A 27455-nucleotide genomic window follows, 5' to 3' on the forward strand; every position below is an offset into this window, starting at 1 on the left:
CTAGGTGCTTCACCGTTTGTTTGGCGTGGGTCTCTCGCATAGTCAAACTTTCATCAAGGTCGAGAACCCACGTGTCACCTCACTTGCCCCACCAGACAGCCACACTTGTTAATGGCAACATGTGCTAACATGAAAGAGGCAACACAATTTAATATTTCTCCTCTGTTTTGTGGTATCAAACCATAATTGCCATCCATGGCCAATCCAACTCATTTACTCTTGATAGTCCTTAAATGAGCACCATCAATCCATTCTATGTTGTTTACTCATGGTAGTCTTACAGCGATGTTTGCTCTCTATTGTACTTAAACAGAACCTCAGTCAATCCATGCCAGGTGGTAGCTGGGATGCATTTTTGAGTAAATGGACAAATTATGTGTGCCTGGTGGTTGGATATTTGTAGTTTGATGGAATACTTATGTCATCAATTAATATAAATGGTTTGTAGAGCTCTTGAAATAAATTTTTTCCAATTGACTTTGCAGGGGGGAATTTAAAGTTTGGATTCACAGAATCAGGACTTGCTGATTTCTCTGATTGTAAATTCCACTGTCAAGTGGAAAATGTACAAGGACTGCCTGCAGTCATAATTGTAGACCTAGACGGGTGTTTCAAAGAAATGGAGCTAGGGACGTCACTAATTCCTACAAATTAGTATGATTGTAACCATTCCTATCCCTTTGTAAAAAAAATTCACTCCATTCATATACCTAACTTGAGATCACTAATTCCTACAAATTAGTATGATTGTGACCATTCCTATCCCTTTGTAATGTTTTTTCACTTCATTCATACACCTAAATTGACCCTTTGAATAAAAGTTCAGAGCATATGGAAATTGTCCACAAATTGAACCATGTTTTGGTGGGTATGGGGGAAAAACTCATTAGATGTAGAAATGCACCTTTCCTAATTATGAAGTATTGCTATCCAACAATATGCAAGATAATGTTTTAAACAATTTAAATTCAAAATATTAGTTGCCATCTGCATAGATTTTTTCACACACTAGGTTTAATTTTTTCTGTTCTCTTCTGACATATTAAATCTGCTGGTTCTAAAACACCATCAGCCATTCATAGATTCCTCTCATTATCTCAGAATCTGTAAGAACCAGCCTTAAAGAGATCATATACGATTTTATCCTACCAGTCAGTGGAGACCCAGATGATTATGAATTTTGAATGCTAAACATTAATATTACTTTGAAGGTTCAGAATCAATGTTTGATAATACCACATTGGCATCAATATTTGACAATACAAACATCCCAGAAAGTTGTTTTCACTAATTTCACTCAGCTCAATTTTTTATTCTGTTTGAGGTCCATACTAATACATACATTTTGAGAGGTTGGCAAAAATTATTAGACAGACTAGAAATAGAAAATCAGATATTTCTTAATATTGCATAACTGAGGATATTAGAAAGAGATAGCTTGATCCTTGGGGTACTGACAAAAAATAATTATCTATAGAAGCTGCAGAGATGTGTGATGTGCCCTGATAGCCCCAATAGGGAGATTTTTTTTTAATTAAAATCAAATTGCTTATGGTTATTTTTAGAATCCAAAATATTATATATGTATATATACAGGAACTTCTCCTTATCAAACCCATAATGAGGAGCATGTTTTCAGGAATGATCACTTCATTAAGATTCTTAGTTAGTAGTACAAATCATATAATATGATTGGCAAAATGAGCCCCATAAAGTAGCCTCCTAAAGAAAATCTCCTATAAGTGAACCGCCTATAAACTCTTTATAACTCAAATCATAGTTTTACAAAATGACAAAACATCTCTACACTTACCCAGGTGCATTTTCAGATATTGAGAATAAGAACACAATATTTTGCCAGTAAATACATCGCAAATAATGTTACAAGACAAAACAATAAATGAAGGACATTTTCACCTGAAGCCTCTGAATGTCAGATAAATTACAACCAATTCGATTAGGTGTTTGTAAAACATTGGGCCTGCTCTGGGGTTTCTGTGTACAATGCCTTGTCTGAGTAGAATAAAGAAAAGATTTTTCTTGCTTAAATATCGCAAGAGTATTTTGCATATCTGGACGTATGAATATTTATAACCATGGGTTCATTTGGGAAAATTCAAAAAACTTTGTTCCTTTTGATTTTGTTCCTGTATAAGTTTGTGCAGTTGCACATATTTGTTGGAGGATGTTCTTTCAACATCTTTCTCTCAACTGTAAAATGAGTTACCCCAGTCTAGTAGTTTGCCATTTCTCATTACTCCCTTCCTCCTCAAATTTTTCAGTATTGTGTTTTCAGCTATTACCATTTTTAATAAATCCACCATTGTCATAATCTAGGAATATTATTGGATTTTCCATTTAATCAAAATGAATCTCTTTGCCAGCAGCATTGATAATACATTTACATTCACTTGTGTTTCTTCCATTTTTTGTCAGTCAACATAAACAGCATTTTTCTTGTTTTAATAGCCTCCCTGTTCAGTCATTGAATGTATTGTTAGTTATTTTGGCCCAATAATCAGCAACAATCTGGTGTGAGCATATATTATGTTTGATGCCCGCTCATTGCTGCTATGTCTACATCAACCAGATTTACCTAGATATCTTCTACTCTCTGATGGGTCTACTATGTCCTTTACAGGAGATGTCCTTGACCCTTTTGACTAGATAATTATGCTACTCCCTATTCTTCTATCATACTCTCCATCAGAAGATGAAAGCAGCAATGAGAATACATCTGAAAAAGATACTCTACTCTCCATGGGTTATTTAATGTCTGTTACCTTCAAGGATTGTCTGTCTACTCTTTACAACTAATAATCACTTGAGAGAACACACAGACCATATTACCTATTGTAATTCTTTGATAAAAATATGTATGCAATCCCCATTTTTATGAGGTACTTTTTGCATTACTACTATGCTCTTCTTTCATGAAAACTTTCTGTATATTTTACCCTAATAAGCAGCTTGCTTTTAATTGATAATGGATATGTTTTATTTACCACTAGTTACATTAAGCATACAACGCTCTTATTTGAAGCATGTGGATTCCGATGATCCACTTACATACCAATATTAGCACTAGTTTAATCCATTCACAAATAGAAACCAACATGAATATTCTTCTGAAAATAGGGCATGTAATGACAAAGCCTGAGGGATGGGTGCTGCTCCTTGTCAAAATATATATTTATCAATTTTCTTCAGTTGTTTAATTCTCTCCATATCCATATTTCTTCACTTTCCCATATCTCTTCTAAATTGCTTTATAAGGGTGTTAAGCTTTGTAATAAGTAAAAATGAAGAACAGTTAAATAAGGATTACTCTGATCTTGACCTTTCATTATGAGTTTGGTAGTACAATGGAGATGAAGCAGGAAAAGTTTCTCTAGAAAGATAATTAATGGCATGAAGAAAAAGTAATTTGTTCCACTGAAAAACTCAATCCTTCTAAGAAGCTGAATGAACATCATTGTGTGAATATACATACATACATATATATATATATATATTACCTACTGGCGGTCGCCAGTAGGTATATATAGTTAGGATTTTTTCTCTATGGGATTTTTGAAAATTCTATGTCTAATAACTTTGGCGTTTGTGGACGGAATTGGCTGAAATCTTCAGGAAAATGGAACATTTTGTTTCTGAGCAGCCCCTGAAAATTTGGGGGGGGTTCGTCAAGGGGGGGCCGAGAAAAAAGGGGGGTCCCAAAACGTGTTTTTAACATTGAGTTTTCCATAGGGCGGTTGGCCTCACTTTTAGCCCGAACGGCTGAATGGATTTGCACGAAACTTGGCAAAATTGTAGGGACTGGTAGCCCGATGTGCCTTTGCTAGGTCTCAATATATGTGCTCCAGTGGATTTTGAGAAATTAACGTTCAAAAAAAGATATATATCTGTAACAGCGGACCGGGCAGCGCTCCAGTTCGCGTACTTTTCGCGTTACGGAGCTTTGTGAAGCGAAGCTGATTGGTTCTCCGGCGTCTGTAAACATTCCAAACAGTCCGTAGCGGCCGCCATCTTGTCTCTCGGTAGGATCGAGAGACAAGAGGAGGCCAAAGCGAAGGGGCAAATGACCATAAGGGGGCATAGTAGATCCTCCCTGACCCCCTAGGTTTGATGTGGAGGTTTTAAAAGGGCCCCTCGGGGCAAAAAAAAATAAATAATAATAATCGAACGGCTGAATGGATTTGCACGAAACTTGGCAAAATTGTAGGTACTGGTAGCCCGATGTGCCTTTGCTAGGTCTCAATATATGTGCTCCAGTGGATTTTGAGAAATTAACGTTCAAAAAAAGATATATATCTGTAACAGCGCTCCGCTTCGCGTACTTTTCGCGTTACGGAGCTTTGCGAAGCTGATTGGTTCTCCGGCGTCTGTAAACATTCCAAACAGTCCGTAGCGGCCGCCATCTTGTCTCTCGGTAGGATCGAGAGTTAAGAGGAGGCCAAAGCGAAGGGGCAAATGACCATAAGGGGGCATAGTAGATCCTCCTTGACCTCTTAGGTTTGATGTGGAGGTTTTAAAAGGGCCCCCCGCGGGGCAAAAAAAAATAAAATAATAATAATCGAACGGCTGAATGGATTTGCACGAAACTTGGCAAAATTGTAGGGACTGGTAGCCCGATGTGCCTTTGCTAGGTCTCAATATATGTGCTCCAGTGGATTTTAAGAAATTAACGTTCAAAAAAAGATATATATCTGTAACAGCGCTCCGCTTCGCGGAGATAAAATTATCTCCCTATTACCTAGCTGTTGCTAACACCAGTTAGCGACCGCTAGTAGGAGATAGCGACCATCTTGGGCTCCACTTTGCATGTCAGTGATATTTATCACTAATGACATGCAAAGTGGGCATGCCAAGATGTTAGCGACTGGAAACAGTCGCTAACATCGCTATCTCCTATTACCAACTTTTGGAGATATTCGTGCTAAGCGCGAATATCTCCAAAAAGTAACACCTGCCCTGAGCAGTTCTTAGCCATGTTATCCAATGGGAGGTGGATAACATGGCTAAGAGCATTAGCTCGGTAATGCATGAATATCGCTGACTTTTCAGCGATATTAATGCATTGCGGTCGTTTTTCATCGCATTTGCGATAAACCTTGATAATAGCAAGGTTTATCTGCGATAATTTCTGACGATGCTTAGCGGTAAAAAATTCGTTGCTAAGCATCGTTAGGAATAAATATCGCTTAACTTTGGTAATATGCCCGAACGTCTGTTAACGTTCGATTCGAAGGAAATCAGGAAGTGTTAAAAAACATTGTCTGCGCCATCTTGCCTTTTTTCAAATGCCACACTTTTGTCGTGCACAGCAGCCATTTTAGATGCCTTGACCAGACCCACTCTCTGTACGCTGTCGATCCTTAGCATGGCTCCCCACCCTCGCAAGCATCTCCCCCAGGCACTGGTCACCCCCGCTCTCTGTCTTATGCATGGGTAATAAACCTCCCCCCATCTGCGCTGCTCTTCCCTGAGAATCACACCCTGTGCCCGCCCGACACCTCCCTTTCGCCCTATTCACTACCGCACCCTCTGACACTCCTTTTCCTCTGTGTCCAATTGTCCAGGCCGGTCCTAGGCTATCAGCTAGCCCTGCAGATGTAGTTTATGGCCCCAGCTGTAAAGAATCACCCCTCTTCAAAGGAGTTATAGTAGATCAAGGCCCACACCCGATGAGATCCGTCACAGCACACGCGTTCCTACTATCTGAAAACCATCCTGTATTGTAATTGGGGAGGGGACCGAGCCTGAAGCGGAAGATTCCAGGGATGACTCTTTGTACATCAAAGTTTTTACAATTATGTGTCACATTAAAAATATATAGCACTCCAACAAAGTAGTAAGATTATAAAACTTTAATAACTTATAAATATATACAACAAAACAAAAACAGTAAAAACATTTAAACATTTTTAGGGAAAATGAAGGAAGTAGCGGTCGGCTGTGCGAATAGTCCCAACGTAGCACAACGTCCAGATTTCTGGACGGCACCCAGGTGATGTTGCCTGGGTGCCGCACTGATTTCGGTATCCGGCGTGGGGCGTCGCGGGGGGTGGGTCATCAGTAGCGGTCTGTTGTGCGAATAGTTCCAAGGCAGCAGAACGATGGCACCAAGGTGATGTCCAGTAAGTTGCCGCCCTCCGAATAACGGCGTGGGGCGCCCCGGGGGGGGGGGGGAGGCGGCGTGAACGGGCCTCTCCAGGTGGAGTTTCTTCTGCTGTAGTGGGGCGCCCCTTTACCGTTTCAGTTGCCATTCCGTCCGCTTTTGGTCCACTGTGTCAAAAGCCGCAATTCAGCTGAGTTGCACCCACTCTTGCGGTGCAGCGATAGGCGGCTGTCACAGGACTCTCAAAATGGCGGCAGGCTCTTTCCTTTTTGGGCCTGGTCCACTGAAATGGCCCTGGGACACCTTGGAAATCGCACGCTTGTCTGCTAGGTCTTGGACCCCATTCTCGAAAGCGTCCCCTCCGCCTTGAGGATTCAACAAAAGTTTTGGGGGCCCCCGACTCCTGCAGGCTTCTGGTGGGGAGCGGCTGCCATGATTGCTCGCGGAATGACCACGACGGAGCCACGAGATGGTGGTGCTTTCATGTTGACGCCAGCTTCAGTCTGAAACATCCAGAAACAAGGTGGGGCTTTCATCGTTTGGGGAAAAAAAAAGTTTTCATCCAATGAAAAGTGTTGTTTTTAGGTCATATGATCAAGCCTTCCATCATTAGGAAACCAAAAGTAAAATGAACCAATGAAAAGTTTTATAAACAAGTCACATGACCTGTTATGCGGCATAGGGTATAAAATGCGGAGAAAATACGTTGGCACGTGAGACGGCGTCAGTAGCGGAACGATGTGCGAATAGGCCGAAGGCAGCACAACGCGCCAAGATCCGGATGGCACCGAGGTGGTGTCTAGTAAGTTGCCGCAATGGTGTGGCCATCCTACAATGCTGAAAGTCGGCGTGGGGCGCCCCGTTGGCCTGTGAGATGGCGTCAGTAGCGGACCGATGTGCGAATGGGGCCAAAGGCAGCGCAACAATATTTTCTGAATAGAAGACACCACAAGGCGCTGAGATGCCAAGATCCGGATGGCACCGAGGTGGTGTCTAGTAAGTTGCCGCACTGGTGTGGCCATCCTACAATGGTAAAAGTCGGCGTGGGGCGCCCCGTTGGCCTGTGAGATGGCGTCAGTAGCGGACCAATGTGCGAATGGGGCCAAAGGCAGCGCAACAATATTTTCCGAATAGAAGACACCACTAGGCGTTGAGATGCCAAGATCCGGATGGCACCGAGGTGGTGTCTAGTAAGTTGCCGCACTGGTGTGGCCATCCTACAATGCTGAAAGTCGGCGTGGGGCGCCCCGTTGGCCTGTGAGATGGCGTCAGTAGCGGACCGATGTGCGAATGGGGCCAAAGGCAGCGCAACAATATTTTCTGAATAGAAGACACTACAAGGCGCTGAGATGCCAAGATCTGGATGGCACCGAGGTGGTGTCTAGCAAGTTGCCGCACTGGTGTGGCCATCCTACAATGCTGAAAGTCGGCGTGGGGCGCCCCGTTGGCCTGTGAGATGGCGTCAGTAGCGGACCGATGTGCGAATGGGGCCAAAGGCAGCGCAACAATATTTTCCGAATAGAAGACACCACTAGGCGCTGAGATGCCAAGATCCGGATGGCACCGAGGTGGTGTCTAGTAAGTTGCCGCACTGGTGTGGCCATCCTACAATGCTGAAAGTCGGCGTGGGGCGCCCCGTTGGCCTGTGAGATGGCGTCAGTAGCGGACCGATGTGCGAATGGGGCCAAAGGCAGCGCAACAATATTTTCTGAATAGAAGACACCACAAGGCGCTGAGATGCCAAGATCCGGATGGCACCGAGGTAGTGTCTAGGTTGCCGTACTGGTGTGGCCATCCTACAATGCTGAAAGTCGGCGTGGGGCGCCCCGTTGGCCTGTGAGGTGGCGTCAGTAGCGGACCGATGTGCGAATGGGGCCAAAGGCAGCGCAACAATATTTTCTGAATAGAAGACACCACAAGGCGCTGAGATTCGGTTAGCACCGAGGTGGTGTCTAGCAAGCTATGCAGCTGAGTTGCGTGCGCACTTGCGGCGAATAGGTCGAAGGCAGCACAACAATGTTTTCTGAATAGGAGACACCACAAGGCGCTGAGATTCGGTTACCACCGAGGTGGTGTCTAGCAAGTTGCTGCACTGGTGTGGCCATCCTACAATACTGCTCCGAATAACGGCGCGGGGTGCCCGAAGGGGGGGGGAGGCGGCGTGAACGGGCCTTCCCAGGTGGAGGCTCGTCTGCTGTAGTGGGGCGCCCCTTTACCGTTTCAGTTGCCATTCAGCTGAGTTTCGGCCGCTCTTGATGCTACAGCGACAGGCGGCTGCAACAGGACTCTCAAAATGGCGGCCTGTTCTTTGGATTTGGGCCTGGTCCACTAAAATGGCCCTGGGACACCTTAGAACTCGGACGCTTGAATTTTTTTTCCTTTCCTCTACATGCAAAAAAAGGTAAATGCCCGGTACGTTACACGCTTCATCTGCCACGATGTACTCTCCAGAGGAACCGAAAAAAAATATAGTTATGGTAACTATACCATGCATCGTCATATGGAGAGGTGGCACCGATTAATTATAGTGCTGCATAAAAGAGAGATTTGGAGAAGAACCCCGGACCTGCCAGTACATTCATCAAAGAAGTGGCACTGACAGCATCAGAGGCAAGGGAAACGGTCCCAAATATTTAGAAGAACTTTGGAAAGATTAAAATGACATGTTTAGATTGTGGCAAATTAATTTCACGTGGACAGATGAGTGTTACTCTAATAAATACAGCATATGAACATCATCATAGTCGATGGTTGGTAGAGACATTTTGACTATATCCTGGACCTGCCCGTCCTCGCCCAAAATGGCGCCGGAATAAATGGGACTCGTAACTCCTTGTTGTGTACTTGTTGTAAAACTTTGATATCACGAGATACGTATGCAGTTTTGAAGCACATGGCGGGCGGGGACGAGAATAGATTGAATATTTCGACATCTCTATTGATATTAAGTTGTGAAGTGTTATTGATTACTGTACTATTGAAAGTTCGAATTAACGTCACCCATGGTACTTGCCCGCAAATGTATATCTAGATAATTTTATTGTAACTGGCCCTGTCGTATTTTAATTATAAAATGTACGTCCACCGATTCCGCAACTGTTAGACACCTTAGTTCTTGCAACCTAATGGCCCGCCCGTAACGTTCCTCTACAGTGTAAATGTCTCCTCATCATATACGATTACAGTTTGCTCCATGGCCGGCGCACGTGGTTATAGGCCCGTATTTGTATACTGACATTTTCACAATAAAGGTTTTTAAAAGAAAACATGGTAGTAGTATTTACATTGGTAAAGTTTTTAATAATAGTCACTGTTTTAGAATCAGTAAAAGGCAAGTGAAATAAAGCAGACCAATTACATGAAGGGTAAAAGGTATAATACGCAGGAACGCAGTAAAGATAAATGGTCAAGGGCTGTTGTGTTTTCTACTCCTGCAACATAAAGTGATCGATAAGAATCTCATATTCAAGCGTATCGGCGACTAAGACAGCAGGTCGACCCTCTTTTGCTCAACGGCTCCGTCATGGGACGAAGAAACGCCCTTTTTCTCGAAAAAAGAATATATTTTACTTGCAGGACAGTTGTAAATTTTCCGGGAAAGTACATTAGCCTGGAACATTATAACATATATGTTTAAGAAAAAATAATGTTCGGAAGTAATAAAAAGCGTAATTTTTAGGTCATATGACCAAGCCTTTCATCATTAGAATAAGAAAAGTAAAATGAACCAATGAAAAGTTTTATTAACAAGTCACATGACCTGTTATGCTTACGTTACGCGCTGCGCGTCGCGCCCCGGATCACTTCCGGATGCGCTAACGCAGCGCGTCATATGACGCATTACGCGACAACGCAGGTCCAGAATATAGTCGAAATGTCTCCACCAACCAGCGGTCGGAACACAACCCTTTTCAGCAGGCTAAATAGTTCTGTTAAATGACAACAGAAGGGACAGGCAACAAGAACCATCAGTCAAAGAGGGGAGGGCTAGTTCTTCTCTACCGGGTTACGTTGGGGCGCTACCGGAACTGATTGAATTGGTAGTCTACAGTGTTTCTGGATGTTTCAGACTGAAGCTGGGGTTAGCATGAGAGCACCACCATTTCGTAGCTCCGTCGTGGCCATTCCGCGAGCAATCATGGCAGCCGCTCTTTATCGTTATTTTGGGCGGGGTGGGTGGCGGAGTCGAGCTGTATTGCAGCCATCATGGTGTGGAGTTTAGTTCATCTCACTAGTTTCGTATTTGTCATGAGGGGTTGTTCCTAATGTTTCTATTTTAGCAAGGTCAAAAAGAGATCCCATTAGTGGCCTACTGATTTTGCTCGATTCCTTATGTTTTTTTACACAATTTTTCGTTATCTGCAAAGACTAAACAGAGTATTGCGACTCTGTGTTTGTTTGTAAATAGAGAATGAACCAAAGAGAACCAATTCTAAAACAGTAAATGCTTGGATAACAATCAATCAAATGGAGAGAGAAGCAGGCACGACGTATTACAACGGGGGCAAAGGCCTGCGTTAACTACCTTTCACTATCTGCAAAGAGAGAGTACTCCTAATAGAAATGAGGGGGGGGGGGCAGCATTCAAAGCAGAGCAGTGTGCATAAACGCGAAAATGTTTTTACTTACCACGTATTTGACATTCGACAGCTTATGATATTTGCTATTAAAAAAACATTGAAATTCACTGAAAAAACCATAGGTTATAGACCATATATAGTTAGGAATTAGCATTTACAAAACCTTGAAAATTCACTGAAAAAACCATAGGTTATAGACCATATATAGTTAGGAATTAGCATTTACAAAACCTTGAAAATGTACTGAAAAAACCATAGGTTATAGACCATAAATAGTTAGGAATTAGCATTTAAAAAACCTTATTTTACTCACACAAAACCATTGAAATTCCATATATAGTTAGTTGCACTAACTATATATCGCGCACCCGCAATCCACTGCTGATGATGTCACATATTACATCATTCATGACATGGTCAGTGACATCACTGATGACATCACTGATGACATCTCAAATGACATCACTGATGACATCTCACTTGACATCAATGATCACATCACTGATGATATCATTCATGTGATAATACAATGCATCTCCTCACACTCTAATATAACCTCCGTTACACCCAGTGTTAAATACAGAGTATAATTTTTGAAACCATTGACACACCAATACTAGTTACTACATACGCACTCACTGATTCCTATGTCTACACACACATTCACTCATACAATCATTCATACATACAATCACTCATCTTTACAACACTATCATATGCACTCATACACCTATACAGACACTCACACTCTGCCACTCATCCATGGAGTTACTCACACACCTAGTCAGTCCTGAAAAGAATCAATCACACTTCCATTTTCTCATCTATACAGTTAAACACAGAACACCTTACATTTTTGAAACATATACTAACACATACTTACTCTCTTATAGAATCACTGATACAAGTACACATTGATCTGCACAGAGTCACACACCTCCCAGCCAGCCATACACACACTCAGTCTCCCATACAAATACTTGTGCAACCAATCAATAACCCATATAGCTACTTATATAGCTACTGATCAACACATGCAGCAGCTTGCACAACAACAGACATACTGATGCACACTTTCAGACAGTTTAGTCACTAACCCGTGCATTCAGTAAGACGCATTTAATCACTCACTCATACAGTCAATCACGCACCTACTAAAACCTTCATTCAGACACTTATACATCCACTCATTCTTCAATATGTAAAACATATTTAAACTTTACAGAAACACATAATCACTGGATGTTGTCATCAGTGATGTCATCAGTGATGTCACTGACCATGTCATGAATGATGTAATATGTGACATCATCAGCAGTGGATTGCGGGTGTGCGATATATAGTTAGTGCAACTAACTATATATGGAATTTCAATGGTTTTGTGTGAGTAAAATAAGGTTTTTTAAATGCTAATTCCTAACTATATATGGTCTATAACCTATGGTTTTTTCAGTGAATATATATATATATACATATATATATATATATATATACATATATATATATATATATATATATATATATATATATATATATATATATATATATATATATATATATATATATATACATACTCTTTGTCCTGTCCAAGGTTCATCAGAGCTTTTTAAAACTCTGCAAAAGAATGTGTCTGTTCGCTTCTTTTCTTGTTTGCTCCATAAAGCAATTTCTTTTGAGAATAACAGACATTACTCTCCCACTGATCCTAAACTCTGGAATTTTGGAACAGATTGCACAATAATTCATTAAATAAATCTAAATTCTATTTCGTTAACCATCTGGGTACGTCAATTGCTCATTTGATTTGGTGCAGTTGAGGTATGGGAAAAAAACATTTGTGAAAGAGAAATTTGAAGGGACACAATTTTTTTATTATAATTGCTATACATAGATAGAACCAGAAATATTCCTTTGCCTACTGTGCAACTAAATCAATATTTTTATCCTACGCATCCTATGTTCAAAAGTTGAATGTTATCTGTTTGCAACATCCTTATTCTCTATGTTAACATGTTGACTCAGGAATCCATTTTCAGAGAAAATTATTAAAACATTTCAATACTTTTGCAAGATATTGAAGGCATTTTACCATTATTCACGTATCAACTTCACCTAATCTGAACGTACATTCAAAACTTTCATCTAGTGCATTATACATTGCCTTTGAATATAACATTGTAGTATCCTTAAATGTGTGCAAACAGTACACTGGTAGAAGTACTCCGGTGTTTATTCAGTTGTTGCAGAAAAAGATTTTAAATGATTTTCCTATAATAATAAATAGTTAATATTGCCTTCAACTTACCTATACAAGCAGGCTGAACCCCACTCCAAGTTCCATCTGACTGACAAACTCTTTTTGATGATCCAATCAATATGTAAGGATGTTTACACTGAAACATTACTTCAGACCTGAAAATAAAGCTCCTCCCATTAATTTGTCCATGTGTGGGCGTCCCAGGATCTCCACAAAACACAGCTATTAAAAAAAGCACAGGTATAGAGGTTAGTGACAGATAACCATTGTGTAAACATACAAGGTTCGTTTGAGCAGCAAATTTGAATATTCTAATAAATGGGCACTTTTAAATCGGGTAAAACTATTTCTACATTTTAAAATGTTGTTGAAATTGTTCATGTTTTTAAATATAGCAGAGTGATCATGCCTTTTCAATTCGAAATAATTATTAGAGCAATATTTTATTCTAAGCCTTTTTAAATACCCCATTAAATAGGAAAATTGAAAGAAACAAGGCCTTGCCTTGTGGTCCATAGTTTCAGTTCCCTATTTTTGTTGCATTTCATCCACTAACACCTTTCTGTCAAATATGCCAACAGTGATTCACCAAAGGCATGGTGGAAAGGGAAGATAATAATGTCCTAGAGAATGAACAAATAAAGGAGAGAAGAATAACAGGTAGAAAATGAAAAAGGGATTTTAGTGTGAAGATTGTTTTGTCTTAGCCATTTACTTTATCTGGCTCTTTCAGCTGTTGCTGTGGGTTCCTCATTCATTTCCAACTGCCATATCTACCTCTTCAAACTTTAGGTTAAAAGAATCATCGGATACCTCCTTTTAGAAGTTGACATATCCTTTCACCAGTAGACCAATGAGTCTACGATGAATGCTAAATTGAACTCTCACTCATCCATCTTCATAATCAGACCAGCTCTGCAAGCTATGCAAAAAAGGGTGTGTAATGGATACCTAAAATACATTGCCCTGTACTTTTATTGTTTTCCCCAAAACAAGTTAGGTATGCTGGCATTATTCAAAAATTCGACTCCACTTGCAAATCCCTTGGATTTCACATCAAGGATTATAATCAGGCCATGGCATTATCGGCAAGATTTTAACTTCTGAAGTGCAAATGAATTGAGCATGTACATTCTGCCCAACACTCAAAGGTAGCAGTAAAAGTGCTGGAACTTTTTAGTATTGATTATGAGCCATCTTATCTCATTATCCTCCCCAATAAAAGACTAACCCCACATAGAGCTGTCCTCCATGCTGCTCAGAGGTTTTAGACCCACAGAAACATTTAATATCACACTAGATTTTGATTCCTAAAATTTATGTGAAATGCACAATGAGAACTGCTCACCTCATCTTTAAAACATTTCACATTCTCACAACTCTCATTTCTCTAGGATTATCCATGTCCTGAGATCTACAAAAGTTGCAATTCTAAAAACGTAAGATCTCTTTTCAAAAGTAGCGCACCATGTGCAGATGTCTCAGAATATGAACACACAGCAATTTTAACTCTTGCAATTAATATCCAGAATGTGTCTTCTTTCTCTGCTTCCCAAAATATATGATCATAGAAAAACATCTTCATGTAACTGCATAACATCCTTTCTTGTTGCTTTATATAGTTGTCTCAAGTATTTTATTGTGCTAATTGTATCACTCATCTTGTTGACCCCTCACTGTGAACATTTATAATTAGCTGACATTTTTCTTGATTGGATTGTTCATTTTACTCTTGTGTTTGCAAATGTTCTTTTTCATCACTATGAAATTTCTTCACCCTAACATCTAATTTTAGCTACATTTGATTAAATGGAATTTCAATGTTTGCATTCATTTTAAATATGAATACAACTGCTACAAATAGACAAGCGTATAACATCCAACAATCCTTTCCTTTAATAAGAAGGACAATTGTTAATGGATATTTGGGGGTTCGTACAAAATTACATACAAGTCCCAATAAGTGTTTCTGTACCTAAAATTCCATTATCTAGCTAAGCTTTAAATGATCTGATATTTTGTTGTGTACTTCTTTAGAGACCAAACACTGGCAAAGACATCAATCTCGGCAATGAAATAGCATTTGGAGTTGTCAATGTCAATGACTTTTAGCAAAGTGGTATAGCAGCACGGCTGCTGCTTAACATGGCTGATAGTTGTGGTAAATTACCTGATGAAGAGAAAGTCATAACAACATCTAGGAATCAGGACTCAAGAGTATGCTCCAGGCATCAAGGGTATTCAGGGAAATGGGTTCATCTGATGAATGCAGTGAAATCTCTTAGACCACCACTTGCCTGCAGTTTTTCTGCTCTGTATTTATTTTACTGAGCAAGCGGAGGTAGACCGTTTTCTGAGGGGGTAGATGATAAATAATAGATCTGCATCACCTGAGAACATAATATGAATCAATAGGGCCAATCTTGATCTGGCAGGTCACCAACTGTGTCATGAGGGGTGCTTTGTGGGTGTACAGAAAGTCTGGAGCAGAATATTTCCAAGCACTCCATGAGGCAATTGGATGCAATGTGTACCGTTTACTTCATATTGATGGAAAATTCTCTATTTCCGCGTGCAGCTTAACCCTTTTAAACAGAACAGTATCACATAAAACTTCTTTTAAAAAAAGCTCAACTTTTGCCTTTGAAAATATATGTATTAAGCCTCACCTCGACACATCATATGGTTGTTTTGGATGTTTATTGCAGTGTAGCGCATGAGAGTCCAAGCTGCATGCACAACTGTGAGCCTTTAAGCTGTTTTGCATACACTTACCTTGTCCCCAACCACACTGTCCTCACTTTTATAAAGAATACTTGAGTGTATTAACAAAATATGCTCTACTTAGTGATTTTTCTTCATGAACAAAGAAGACTAACAGAAAGATAGGCGGGTGTGGTAAGGAATACAGAGATATTTGGAAGATGTGCAGAAAGAGACTACGAGATACAAACAAATAAAGCCACACTAAGCAAGGTGGGTGAAAGCCAGAGAGGAGACAGAGACAACAACAGGAGGATACAGCTACAGAATCATAAAGCAAGCCATCGGGCCAGAGGTGAGGAGATGGGTAGATGGACAGGAAGACAGAGATATGGGGTTAACAAGAAAGACGGGAGATAGTGTGTGCGCATTGGGGTAGTGATGAAGCAAGAGAAAATTGGAAAGCAAAAGATAGGCAGAGATAGAGAAAGAAACAGACAACAAGAGAGAAGAGATAGAAAAGAGAGCCTGAAGATAGAGGACTAAAAGACAGCTAGAGATTCGAGTTGGTTAGACAGAAGACATACAAGCTGATGCAAAGAAAGAGAGAAGTATATTTTGCACTTTACTCTAGATGTGAATAAATATCTCCCTGAATCGAAAAGTGTGATCCCTTATTAAACCATGCACACAAAGGTCCACTTCAGCACAATCACAGCATAGCCATAGGTATGTATGGCTGAATATGTGCATTTGACGCATAGTGTTAGGGTCTGCAGTATAGATATGCATGTCCATGAATAGATGCAGGTATGCTTAGATTTTCATGTCTCTAGCTGTGCACGTATGCCTGTGTAGGTATGGGTAGGTAAGCATATTTAGGTCGATATGATATTAAGAGCATGTATTTTTAGAACAGGCATTGACATATGTGAGAGTGCGGAAGTGCCAGCGCCTGTGGTATACACTGCTGACAGAAAGTGACTTTCCCTCTTCTTACTTTTCATCCGATGTTGATTCTTTGAAAAAACTTGCATTGCTGAGAACATGCTATATTTAATGCAGAAAAAGACATGTGCAAAATACATGGGGTCACTGATTAGCACCCCTGGCATGTCCAGCTTTTCCTTCTGAAATATTATAGGAGTAAAAGCAAAAGTAACTAAGGTGAAAAAGTAAGCACATTCAGCTGAATAATTGACAAAGGAGGGATTGGGCGCAGCCTGTCCTCTGTTCAATCTAGTGAACTGAGTGGTGTATTTAAAGAGTTTATTTGAGACTGTTGGCAGGAGAAGTAAACAAGCAGCCCTAGCTTTCCGTTTCGGATGGCTTCTCCCCTCTCCCTCTGGCTCTGATATGTGTATGGGATGCAGTCCTTCACAGCTGGAAAGCTGCCGGCCTGGCCCAGTGTTCGATGTCCCGTAGCACTTGACTGCTGATAACATGGTACTCAGGAAGTCCCTGGGGTAGGTACATAGCTGTGGAAAGATAATACTTGAGGACAGACGCAGCATGCAGAGTTGCAAAATATACACATGTCCAGAAAGACAAAGCAAATGATGTCTAGTTTTCTAGATTCGTGATTTAGGAGACACATTTTAATCTGCTATTGGTTAAATCAATGCCATGACAATGTGGCAAAGCACAAAGAATAACCGTATAAAGCGACATAGAAAATATTAGGGAGCCGTGGATTTTGGATGTTCTGCTTCTATGGAGAGTTCAGCCTGCCAGGGACAGAGTGATCCAGGCAAGCATTCTTAGCAGATAAGGTGTGGTGAGCAATAATGGATGGAGGGGGCAATCAAGGAGAAGGAAAGTAGCAATGAGGAAGGGGGTGGGAGGACAGCCCAAGCTGCAAAGCGGGAGGTGGTTGGGGGACTGGCAAGCAACACAGGGGAATTCTCTCAATTTGAAGTCAGTGCAAGAAAAGTAAAGAGGCACCAATGAAAAATGCGTCTGACATTTGATCTCAGTTGTTAAATATACAGCAAATGTATGAGGTAAGAACATGGTTTACAGGCCTTTTTACAGAAAGGGTGCTCGGAGAAAGTGAAAACATGAAAGCTCGTGTGAAGTGCTCAAAAACAAATAAAAAAGTAGTTCCTAAAACAGTTGCTAAAATGGGAGCAGTGAATAGATAGTAAGAATGTGTCCTTGCTCTCTTGGGGGGCTAAACACAGGAAGAGGAACGTCGCATGTATGCCATGGACAAATGGAGAGAAAGAATAGGAGGGCAATGATGGAGCAAGCAATTGGGAAGTCCATGGGTGGGCTGAAGCCCACAAGTATATACAACATGTCTCTTCTAGACAGCATGTGTGCTGTCTAGCGGAGACGTAAAAATGATATGAAACCAGATACAGTATATCTGTTTCAGATTGCTATCTAGCCGAGACGTAAAAATGATATGAAACCAGATACAGTATATCTGTTTCAGATTGCTATATAGCCGCAATGAATATAGAATTATCAATTGGCAATAGTGAAGTCATTTTTTTTAATCAAGAGTTTTTTTATTGAAATCAAATGTTATGCAGAGGAATAATGGGGAGTTATACATAACATGGCCTCTCCTTTCTGTCCCAAATCTTTTTTTTTTAAATACCACCTGCCATACTTCGCTCCTCTCCCTTGCAGAAGCTGTGCTACCTGCTCTCCAGCTGCTCTGATAGTCTCCCAGGGTGGCCTGCCAAAGCATCCTGGAATTCATTTATGATGTAGCAACAGTGAGAGAGCTTTTGTTAACAACTATTGATGCGTCATAGCAGTGACTTACTGGATTTGAATCCATGTATTCATGCTAGTGGGTCTCTACCAGTGCCATACATAACTTGTACCAGTAAATTATGGGGATGTTTTTCACAGAGGGGCTCTGAGTTACATCAAATAGACAATGAGACCGAAGCCTAATTGTCATTGATATCACTCTGAACAGGTGAAATACATCACTGTATTTCACATTTTACCCATCTATAATTTCATGTTATGTATGACCCCAGAAGTATCTTCCCCTACATTCAATCGCTGCACAGTGGCAGCGGGGTAATGGGGAGACATGCAAATCATAGCTACTGGTATGTATTGCTGTACCAAAGGTGACCAAATGCATTCCCTGCCATCCTTGACCAAGCCAAGCACCTTCTATGCCTTCCTTCCCCCACCTGAAGCTGTGCTTTCTTTCATTTACAGCAGACAAGCAGAGCTGTGCTCCCAGAGAGCAATATCACACAGGCCTGAAAGGCCTTTATGACGTAGTAAAAGTGGGTCACGAGTTTTGTTATCAACTATTTTCTTGGTCATAGCTGTGAATTATCATATATAGAAAATTAAATTAACAATAGAGGCTCTCTATAAGAGCTGTACATGACACATTTATAAAAATGTGTGTATGTTGGATTGATAGAAGCCATAGGCATATAACCCCCAAAACTGAAGCATACCTTGCAAGTACAATCATACTTGCAACCAGATTCTGCATCAAAAAATTAACAAACAGCCTTTACAATTAAAATATTTTTCACATTTGCTATCTTCTTATATACCAATGGATAATGTCATACATTTTCCAACTGGATTTTTAGTGCTCTGTTGAAATGCTAGAGCATTAAACATATATATGCAATAATATTGATTGCTTTATGAAAGAGTTAATTACCCATAGAAAAACTTACGTAGACAATGTGGGATTTCTCCTCTCCATGTACCTCTTCCTTCACATGAAATAATAGCTGGACTTGAGAGGTGGTGGCCTAACACACAGCTGTAACTCACACTGGAACCCCAGTGATAATCTGATCCTTCAACTTTTCCATTCACCACTTGGGGAGGTGGACCACACACAACAGCTGTTTTAATAAGGAACAAAAATGGACTTGTCAAGATAACATCTCGAGGCAAAATATTCACATAAGTGTTTAATAATACGTGAGATTTCACACAATCAAAAATGTTTCTGAAAAACAAATCTTTTCAATTGTAACACTAGTTTCAAAGCAAACAAAATGTAAATTTTTAGATTTACTAAATGTTGGAGATGGCCCTTTTTGCAGGGTTATCCCCAAACTTTTTACTTCTTCTTCCTTTTTTTACCTCTCTTGTCTTTGTTCTGTTTTAGGACTCTGGGCACTTTACCACTGCAGATCAGTGCTAAAGTGCATATGTTCTCTGTGTAAAATGTGTTATGGATTGGTATTTCCATGATTGGCATATTTGATTTACTAGTAAGTCCCTAGTAAAGGGCACTGAGAATGCCGGGGCATGTAAATCAAATGCTACTCGTTGTACTTGTAGCACTGATTGTACCACCCAATGATGTAGCCCAGTAAATGTAACTCAGACCTGCACTGCAGAGTCTGTGCGCAGTTTGTAAATGACATTTCGACTTGGCAAGTGCACCCACTTGCCTGGTCCTCATCTTCCCTTTTCTTACATATTAGTTACCCCTATGGTAGGCCCAAGGTAACCCATGTGGGCAGGGTGCTGTGTATATTAACGATAGGACATGTGCTGGTGTGTGTGACATGTCCTGATAGTGAAATACAGTGTATTTACTTATCAGTTTGTTCATCAGCAGTCTACCTTAAAAAGAGTTTACAAAAGGTAATTTAAATATCAACAGTTGCCACAAATCTACAATGCCTCAAAATCTGTGAACATTTATGTGCAAAGAATTTTATACCAAGTCATTTCAACAACTTTTACACATGAAAACATAATTCCAAAAAAGGTACAATACATATAGATGGGTAAACATAAACCAAAAGAGGGGAGAATAATTATGTAATGGGCTACAAGAGTCTTCAAAACACTCACATATGACATGGGGCAGTTGTGAAAGAGATTTCTTCACATGGCAAAACATTGTTGTGATGGAAAACAAATAAGAATATTTTGGTATACTAATGGATTTCTAGCCATTCGCCCAAAGTGTGGACTGTCTGTAAAAGTAACTGCATGACACTACGAGTATTTATTAAAATCTATAAAATAAAATGCAGAGTTTTCCATAATTACTCCTATGGCTTTTTGAAAATCCTAAAAGGTTCTTCTGAAATCGTAGGAGTCAACTTGCAATGAGTAGATTTCTTACTTTTGAAAATAGGCCTGTAAATTGCCTCTTTGTTGTGCTAGGATACTTGCCACATTAGGTAGGTGAGGATTCGTCTTCCTATATGAATATTTGGTAATTCAGTGAGAGATTTGACTTTTCTTTAAAGAGTTTTCTACTTCTTTTATGTTTGCCTATTTAATCAGTTTGTATACAGTGGTATTGTAACTTCCTTACTCCCTCTTAACTCTGTTAGCTACCTCCGTGGGGTAATGAAACTTGAGGGAGGCCCCTAACAAGTTCACGGAGGGGGCTACCCTACGCTCTGGACCCACTCAAGAGCCTATGGCCATAGGCCCACCCACCCATGCACAGTGCTGAAGGGGGCAGCCTGGAACCCATGCCCCGCCCCGCACTGCAGGGCCTGCAGGGGCTATTGTTACACAACTGAGCTACCTATGTTGTACCTGTACTATATATGTGCAAGAATCGTGTGATATTCCTTCTGCAAATTCCACCTTTCAGTTACTTACTCCTTGAGGCAAGGAAGGCTAAACTTCTGCTATCCATGTTTTATCTGTATTGTACTGCGTAGCTAGATACAACACCTTCCACTACACAAAAGGCAAAACATTTTGCAATAGCATGCTCGTTTTAATGGATACTACAAATTAAAGAGTGCACCATTACAAATGATGGGACATATGATAGATACAAGCAGCTTTTTAACTGCGTTGGAAATACTTAAAACATAGCTGACAAGTGGGTAATGTTATGTGTAACACGACTTTGGCATTTTATCAAACAGCACATCGGATGCTGGGGTTTTGAGCACGTAAAGAAAGTGTTCAAAGCGAAACTACAAGACCCACAATGCAAATGGCTGTTCGCTGAAAAGTTATGAATGGCTATCATAGAACCACTGGAGAGACTTATGAAATGCGAAATAAAATTAATTTCCCGGGAATCAGGGATTAAACAGCCCAGTGGATGAGAGGGCAGAGCATCTCGGTTCTAATGAGATAACATTAACACTCCTGTGGTTTTGCACCTGATTTCATCAACCAAAACACCACTGATATAGCATGGTTTTTCTATGTAATAGAGTATTCATTTAGTCATATCTATGTTTTCAAAGCAGAACAAAGGACGACGATTAGGATCATGTATACTTGTAATGACAACCTCAAACATATCTCTTAGAAATGCTGTATAAAGCTGGTTATCACTAGCTGTAGTCACGTTTTACACACAGCTTCTTAAAAGAAAACCCAAGTCACAGGCCTACTTTTTTATAATAAAGAACAACTCAAGTAATAGACTCCATGCATGCAACTTCCTGTCTATTGTCAGTGTTCTATATTACAATCTCAGGGTTAGCTCCATTATAATGTAAGTTGCACGCCTCAGTTAAAGCAGGCTTCTGCCAGCAAAGATTGAACCTTCTTCCATTGTGGAGGTGTTATGCGTTTTTAATACAGGCAGTGAAGGTGAAAAAAACGTTAATAGTGTTCAACCTCCTTTGTTACCCAAATCACACAACTTCTCTACAGGAGTAGAGCAAACATACATAAAGACTCAACTGTTTATCATTAGCATGATAGACATTATGGTCAGATCATTACAACATTTTAGAAACAACCAGTACGATGTTTTTCACTCGATTCCCCTAAATGTTATTTACTACTGAAAAATGAGTGAACAATTAAAGACCAACTGAACATTTGTGAGAAAGCAGATATGTATTGTACTGTTGTCTTTTCCACCCTGTATGTGAGAAAAATCTTGTAGAGAACACAAACTGTAGCCATTTAGCTAATCCATTCTCAGATTCAGATTTACAATAGAATTCTACCATTTGCACACAAACACACTTAATATTTAAACTTCACACTTTAGAAGAAGATATGCTATTCCAGGACCCTGTTAAGTGTCTACACATTAAAAAGTGTTTACCATACAACAAACCACTTTGATATTTTTCATTCTTCCATTTGTTTTTGAGGCACTTTGGAAAGCTTTAAATAGCGAATTTGAAAGTGTTATTTTCGGCTGCTGTCTATGTCTGTTTATGTTGATTATACCTTTTTATAAAGAAACTGCTTTAAACTCAATTGAAATCATGTTAAAAAGAAATCACAGAAACTCCTCATACTGTCCTAACTGTTATGTATTGCAGTTCTATTCTATATTCAGAAGGGCACAATTCTCAGGTTTTGCACCACTTCAAATGATTGCTATTTGAGTATAACTGTGTAGAGTTATCAGCCATTTCTGAACTCGTTAAAGAACAGAGCCTCTACTATAATGAAGGTAAATGCTTCTGTCCCGCTCCCGGCCGCCTGCCAACAATGATTGCTTTTTAGAGCAGACAATGAACTGCCAGAACTAGTGCAGTGGATCCTATAAGTAAGTTAACATACTGTGTAAAGGGAAACTTTATATGGCATCTACGTTGGCTTCTTGCATTTTCTAATTAGGCACGCCAAAAATATAAGTTCCAGTCAGATAGTATTGGACACTGCACTCTTAAGTCCACCCACCCTATATAATAAATGTGACGTTTTTTTTTTCTACTCTGAAAAAGGTACAATTTGTGTACATTCCTTCCAGCAGCCTTTGGAAATTACGGTCCGCTTCCACTTCCTCTACAATGTCAAAAGGATTGCTGAACCTTCATTGTTCTTGTGCTTCTTTAGAGTCCAGTTTCCAAAATAGGACCCCCTTCCTATTCCTGAAACTTGGGAGTCCAAGGGTTAGAAAAGTTATTGTGTTGTACCTTTGTATAATGTAATTATCTTTCATGCACCTAAGTAACATATACAATATTTTCATCGTAAGCTTATGAATTAGTTTGCCGATAAACTCTAATACATTCTTTGCCATAAATGCATCTTTTGCTACACCATGAAAATTAACATTGTATATTTTGAACATGTCTCTATACACTTGTAAACCATAGTTACATTTTTTCCTCAAGCGATATACACAGAGCTTCCCATACATTGTGTCTCACATGCAGTGTCAATTCCAAAAGGAAATGTCTATTAACGTTCTGCTGTACAATATACCAGTTTCACGTGCCTTTCAGCACCCAGAAGTAAACCATGAGACCAGCCTCACAAACTATAGTCTAAAAGAAATGCTACATCTGGTAGTGGATTGCTAAGTGATTTTGTTACTGGCAAAAACATTTTTAGTCCTCGCTTTCTGACCTTCAGAAACTTAGAAATTTACAATCCCGGGACAATTTCACCTGAGGAAATGTTTCTTTTCACGTTGCAATTTAATATTTATTGGTATTGACAGCAACCACGTTAGGTAATGTATGCACATGTTTTCTCTGGAAATGTAACGTTTGTAGTGCTTTTCTATGTGCACTTGTTCTACAAGGAAAATAAAACTTTACTCTGCTTGTGACGCCATTGCATTATTAGTGTCTCTACTTTGGCACCCCAATATATGTCACTTGGAGTATCATTGATACTTTATGGGTCTCCTCTCTAACTGTTCCTTGCTAATGCTTCTGTGATCTGACCCAGAGGCACGTACAAAACTTTGAATGGGCAAATGCCCTTATTTGTATTCCTGTGCCATAACATTAGCCTTATACCTCTACTACAGAGGAAGAGGTGGGGCATAGGACGCCAGAGCAAAAGTGCATGGAGGAGGTCGGAGAAGGTACACGGGGAATGCACAGCGATATTCAGTGGGCCTCCAGTCCCGGGATCAGATAATACGGAGAGGACAGCATTGCAACGTGGCAGTCAAGTAACGCCACGTAAGTCACAACCACCCCTCGGCAACTTGACGTCTCGGTGTGTCTTGTGAACCATGGACCAGGGAGGCCAACCAGAGAACCGGAGCGGAGACGTCATGGCATGCTGCATGTGAGGACAAGGAACTCAGATGCTGTGTTGGCCGAGTGCCTATGTAACTGGCTCACCCATGGCTTGCTGCCCCGGTCCCACAGCTTGACATCAGTCCACCCTCCTGCACTCCCATCCTGATCCACATAGCGCGACCCCATTGGACCTTCTTCCCTGCTTCCTGCAAAATACATTACATGGGACAAGCTTGAATTCTGCTGCCTTAAAACTCTTAGCCCAGACAATTCAGGATTAGGGATGCTGTGGGACTCTCTGTCCTATCTTGCTATCTGTCATCATCCAGGAAGAGGGGCCATTGCAACTGACAGCACGCGCTACGCTACTTAGAGTGCCTACCATAACTGGCACCATTGTTAAAGATTGCAGGAATCTGTTAGCATGAGCTGAAAGCCATTTTGTACTTGGCAGCCATCTGAGTTAGCCATGTGCTTGCCATGTGCTTTCTCCCTCTTCCAGAGCCTTGCACATGCTCAGAAAGGCCTAGCCATTAGAATGCACCTGCTACTAGTATAGAACTGTCAGGCTATTCTTGCTGATGTAAGGAGAAATGTCTCTCCTCCCACTTTGTTGAGCAAGCAAATTTTGTATAGCTATATTAGTCCTTTTGCATGCTGGTATGTGCCAGAACCTTCCCTTGGTTTTATGCTGACTAATGTAACCTATGCATATATAAGGTCCTGTTCTCTGTACTCTTTAGACTGCCTCCTACAGTGGCCTAAGGTTAACGTATGATGCAGTCTCCCTCATGTGAGGTTATTAAAAAAATTAATTTTAATAATATAGCTTCTATGCCAATTTCTTCTTTGTTGGTTAAAAGAACCAGGTGTATCCTTGAACCCCCTTAGGAGGTTTATATTTCTTCACCATGGGATGCTTGAGATTCATGGCTACTGAGGGACTCGCTGTCCCAGCCTGTTCTTTGTCATCATCAAGGCGGAGGAGCCTTTGCAGCTGACAGCCAATCCTATGTTACTTAGAGCGCCTACCATCATCCACAGCACTTGTCTCACGCCCATCAGCAATCGAAAGAGGCTGGGCCACCACTTTAACGTTGAAGGGCCAGTGAGTACTTTGTTGTCTTAGTCCATATACCCCATACATGCCCAGCACTTTACCAGAAGACAAAGACTCAATAGCATCTCTGACTTCTTGAATATCAAAATAAGCTCAAACCCTTATGGTGGTTCCCTAAGATCATCTGGTGGGGACTCCTCACTAGCTGCATGAATTGCTTCAAATTGATTTACCCATGTCTGTTCTGGACTGGTCTGTACCATATCAGGGAGACCTAATTCAGTGGATATTGGTCGATTTACCTCTTTCCGGAATGCAACACTATTTCTCAAGTCAGAAGCAGATACTAACTGATCCCAGGCTTCCTCTAAGCTTCTTTTAGCCTCCATTAGCTATTCCGTGGGGGGAAGGTACAGCATAAGTGTGAAAAGCTGCATAACCATCTAAACAAGAACCCCCTGGCTATCCCAAGGCTCATGCAGGCAAATAATCTCAAAGGATTTAAGGAAGTTGACCTAAAGATCATCAATCAATATGGACCTCACCGCTGCTACATTCCATCGTAGTAGTCGCAACAACTTATGCACCGAACAATTAGTTGTTTTGAGATCCTCTTCATTTCCAATATCAGAAGTGGTTAGAAAGTCCACCCAATAACATTCTGACAAATGAGGACATCTACTACTAAGCTGAACAATTGAGGCTGTCTTGGTACCCACCCTCTTCGGAATGAATAGGTCTTTCGATGCCTGTTGCCTTTTCCCCCTAAGGGGCTACCCATCGACTGTCCTGTTGGGAGGGTAAAAGTAATCCAGGGGGAGCAAAGCAATGTCAGAGGGGAGGGGCCCTGGCATTGGAAAAAATCTGTCCCACCCTCTGTGAATTGTTAAAATTGATCTCGATATAGTCTTCCTGTCCAGCTTTCTCTACTGCCCCAATCCACTCCATCCTCCGCACCATAATATTCTCCTCGTGCCATAGACAGTATACAAACCTCAATCTGCTTGCGAGCCAAGGTACTACTTTATTGTTTCGCTCTGAAAAGTGATATGAGATTTAACATTCTAATGCTTGTATATATCAATCAATCAAATAATCAGGTATTTTTGAAGTGCACTACTCACCCGTGAGGGTCTCAAGGCGCTGGGGGGGAGTGTTTGAGCAGCTCCATGGTCATCCAAACAGCCAGGTCTTGAGATCCTTTCTGAATAGATGTACTGCCGGGCTTTGGCTGATGCCTGAGGGGGAGTTTGTTTTAGGTCTTGGCCACAATGTAGGAGAAGGATCTGCCACCCGCTCTGGTCCTTTGGTTGTGGGGGGCCGTGGCTAGGTCCGCAGAGTGGAGGTTTCTCTTGGGGGCAAGGAAGGAGATTCTTTTGTTGAGGTATTGGGGTCCGGTGTTGTGGAGGGCATTCAAAGTATTTTATGTCTTCTGTACTTTTACTATTCACTGTGTTTAAATCGAATAAAGTATTTTTCTGATTCTTATTCTACTACCGATATTAGAGAATGTGGTGCACGAGCATCTGTAGTATCAAATTAATTTTATACTGCAGTCTATGAAAAGTGATTCACTCCTATAAAAAGGAATTTATTAATACCTGTAATTCTATTATTGGTTGGCGTCCTATACTGCGTGAACATTTCTTGAATGTCTCTGAGAACGTCTGACCCTGTATTAGGTTTGTGATATAGAGATTAAACAAAAGAGGACACTTTTTGATGTGTTTCAAATTTTGGGAATACGTTCACAGTTGTGTTGAATGTATGGTTCATAAAATCCATGATTACAGGAAAGAAAATAACCAGACGATGCACATCGGTTGGAACTAGCTTCAGT

The 27455-nt window shown here is 40.6% G+C and overlaps 1 protein-coding gene across 1 annotated transcript in view; it reads right to left on the bottom strand.

The window, feature by feature from the left end:
• The window catches only part of CSMD1 (CUB and Sushi multiple domains 1), a 4503734-nt gene that overhangs the window by 141903 nt on the left and 4334376 nt on the right, over positions 1-27455 (bottom strand). The window contains exons 60-61 of the mRNA XM_078647516.1: positions 19336-19509; positions 13007-13180 (exon numbers count right to left, since the gene is read on the bottom strand). Coding sequence (XP_078503642.1) covers positions 13007-13180; positions 19336-19509 — 348 coding nt within the window. The remainder of the gene's footprint in view (positions 1-13006; positions 13181-19335; positions 19510-27455) is intronic.

Source organism: Lissotriton helveticus, chromosome 6, assembly GCF_964261635.1.
Source record: "Lissotriton helveticus chromosome 6, aLisHel1.1, whole genome shotgun sequence".
In the NCBI taxonomy this organism is placed as follows: Eukaryota; Metazoa; Chordata; class Amphibia; order Caudata; family Salamandridae; genus Lissotriton; species Lissotriton helveticus.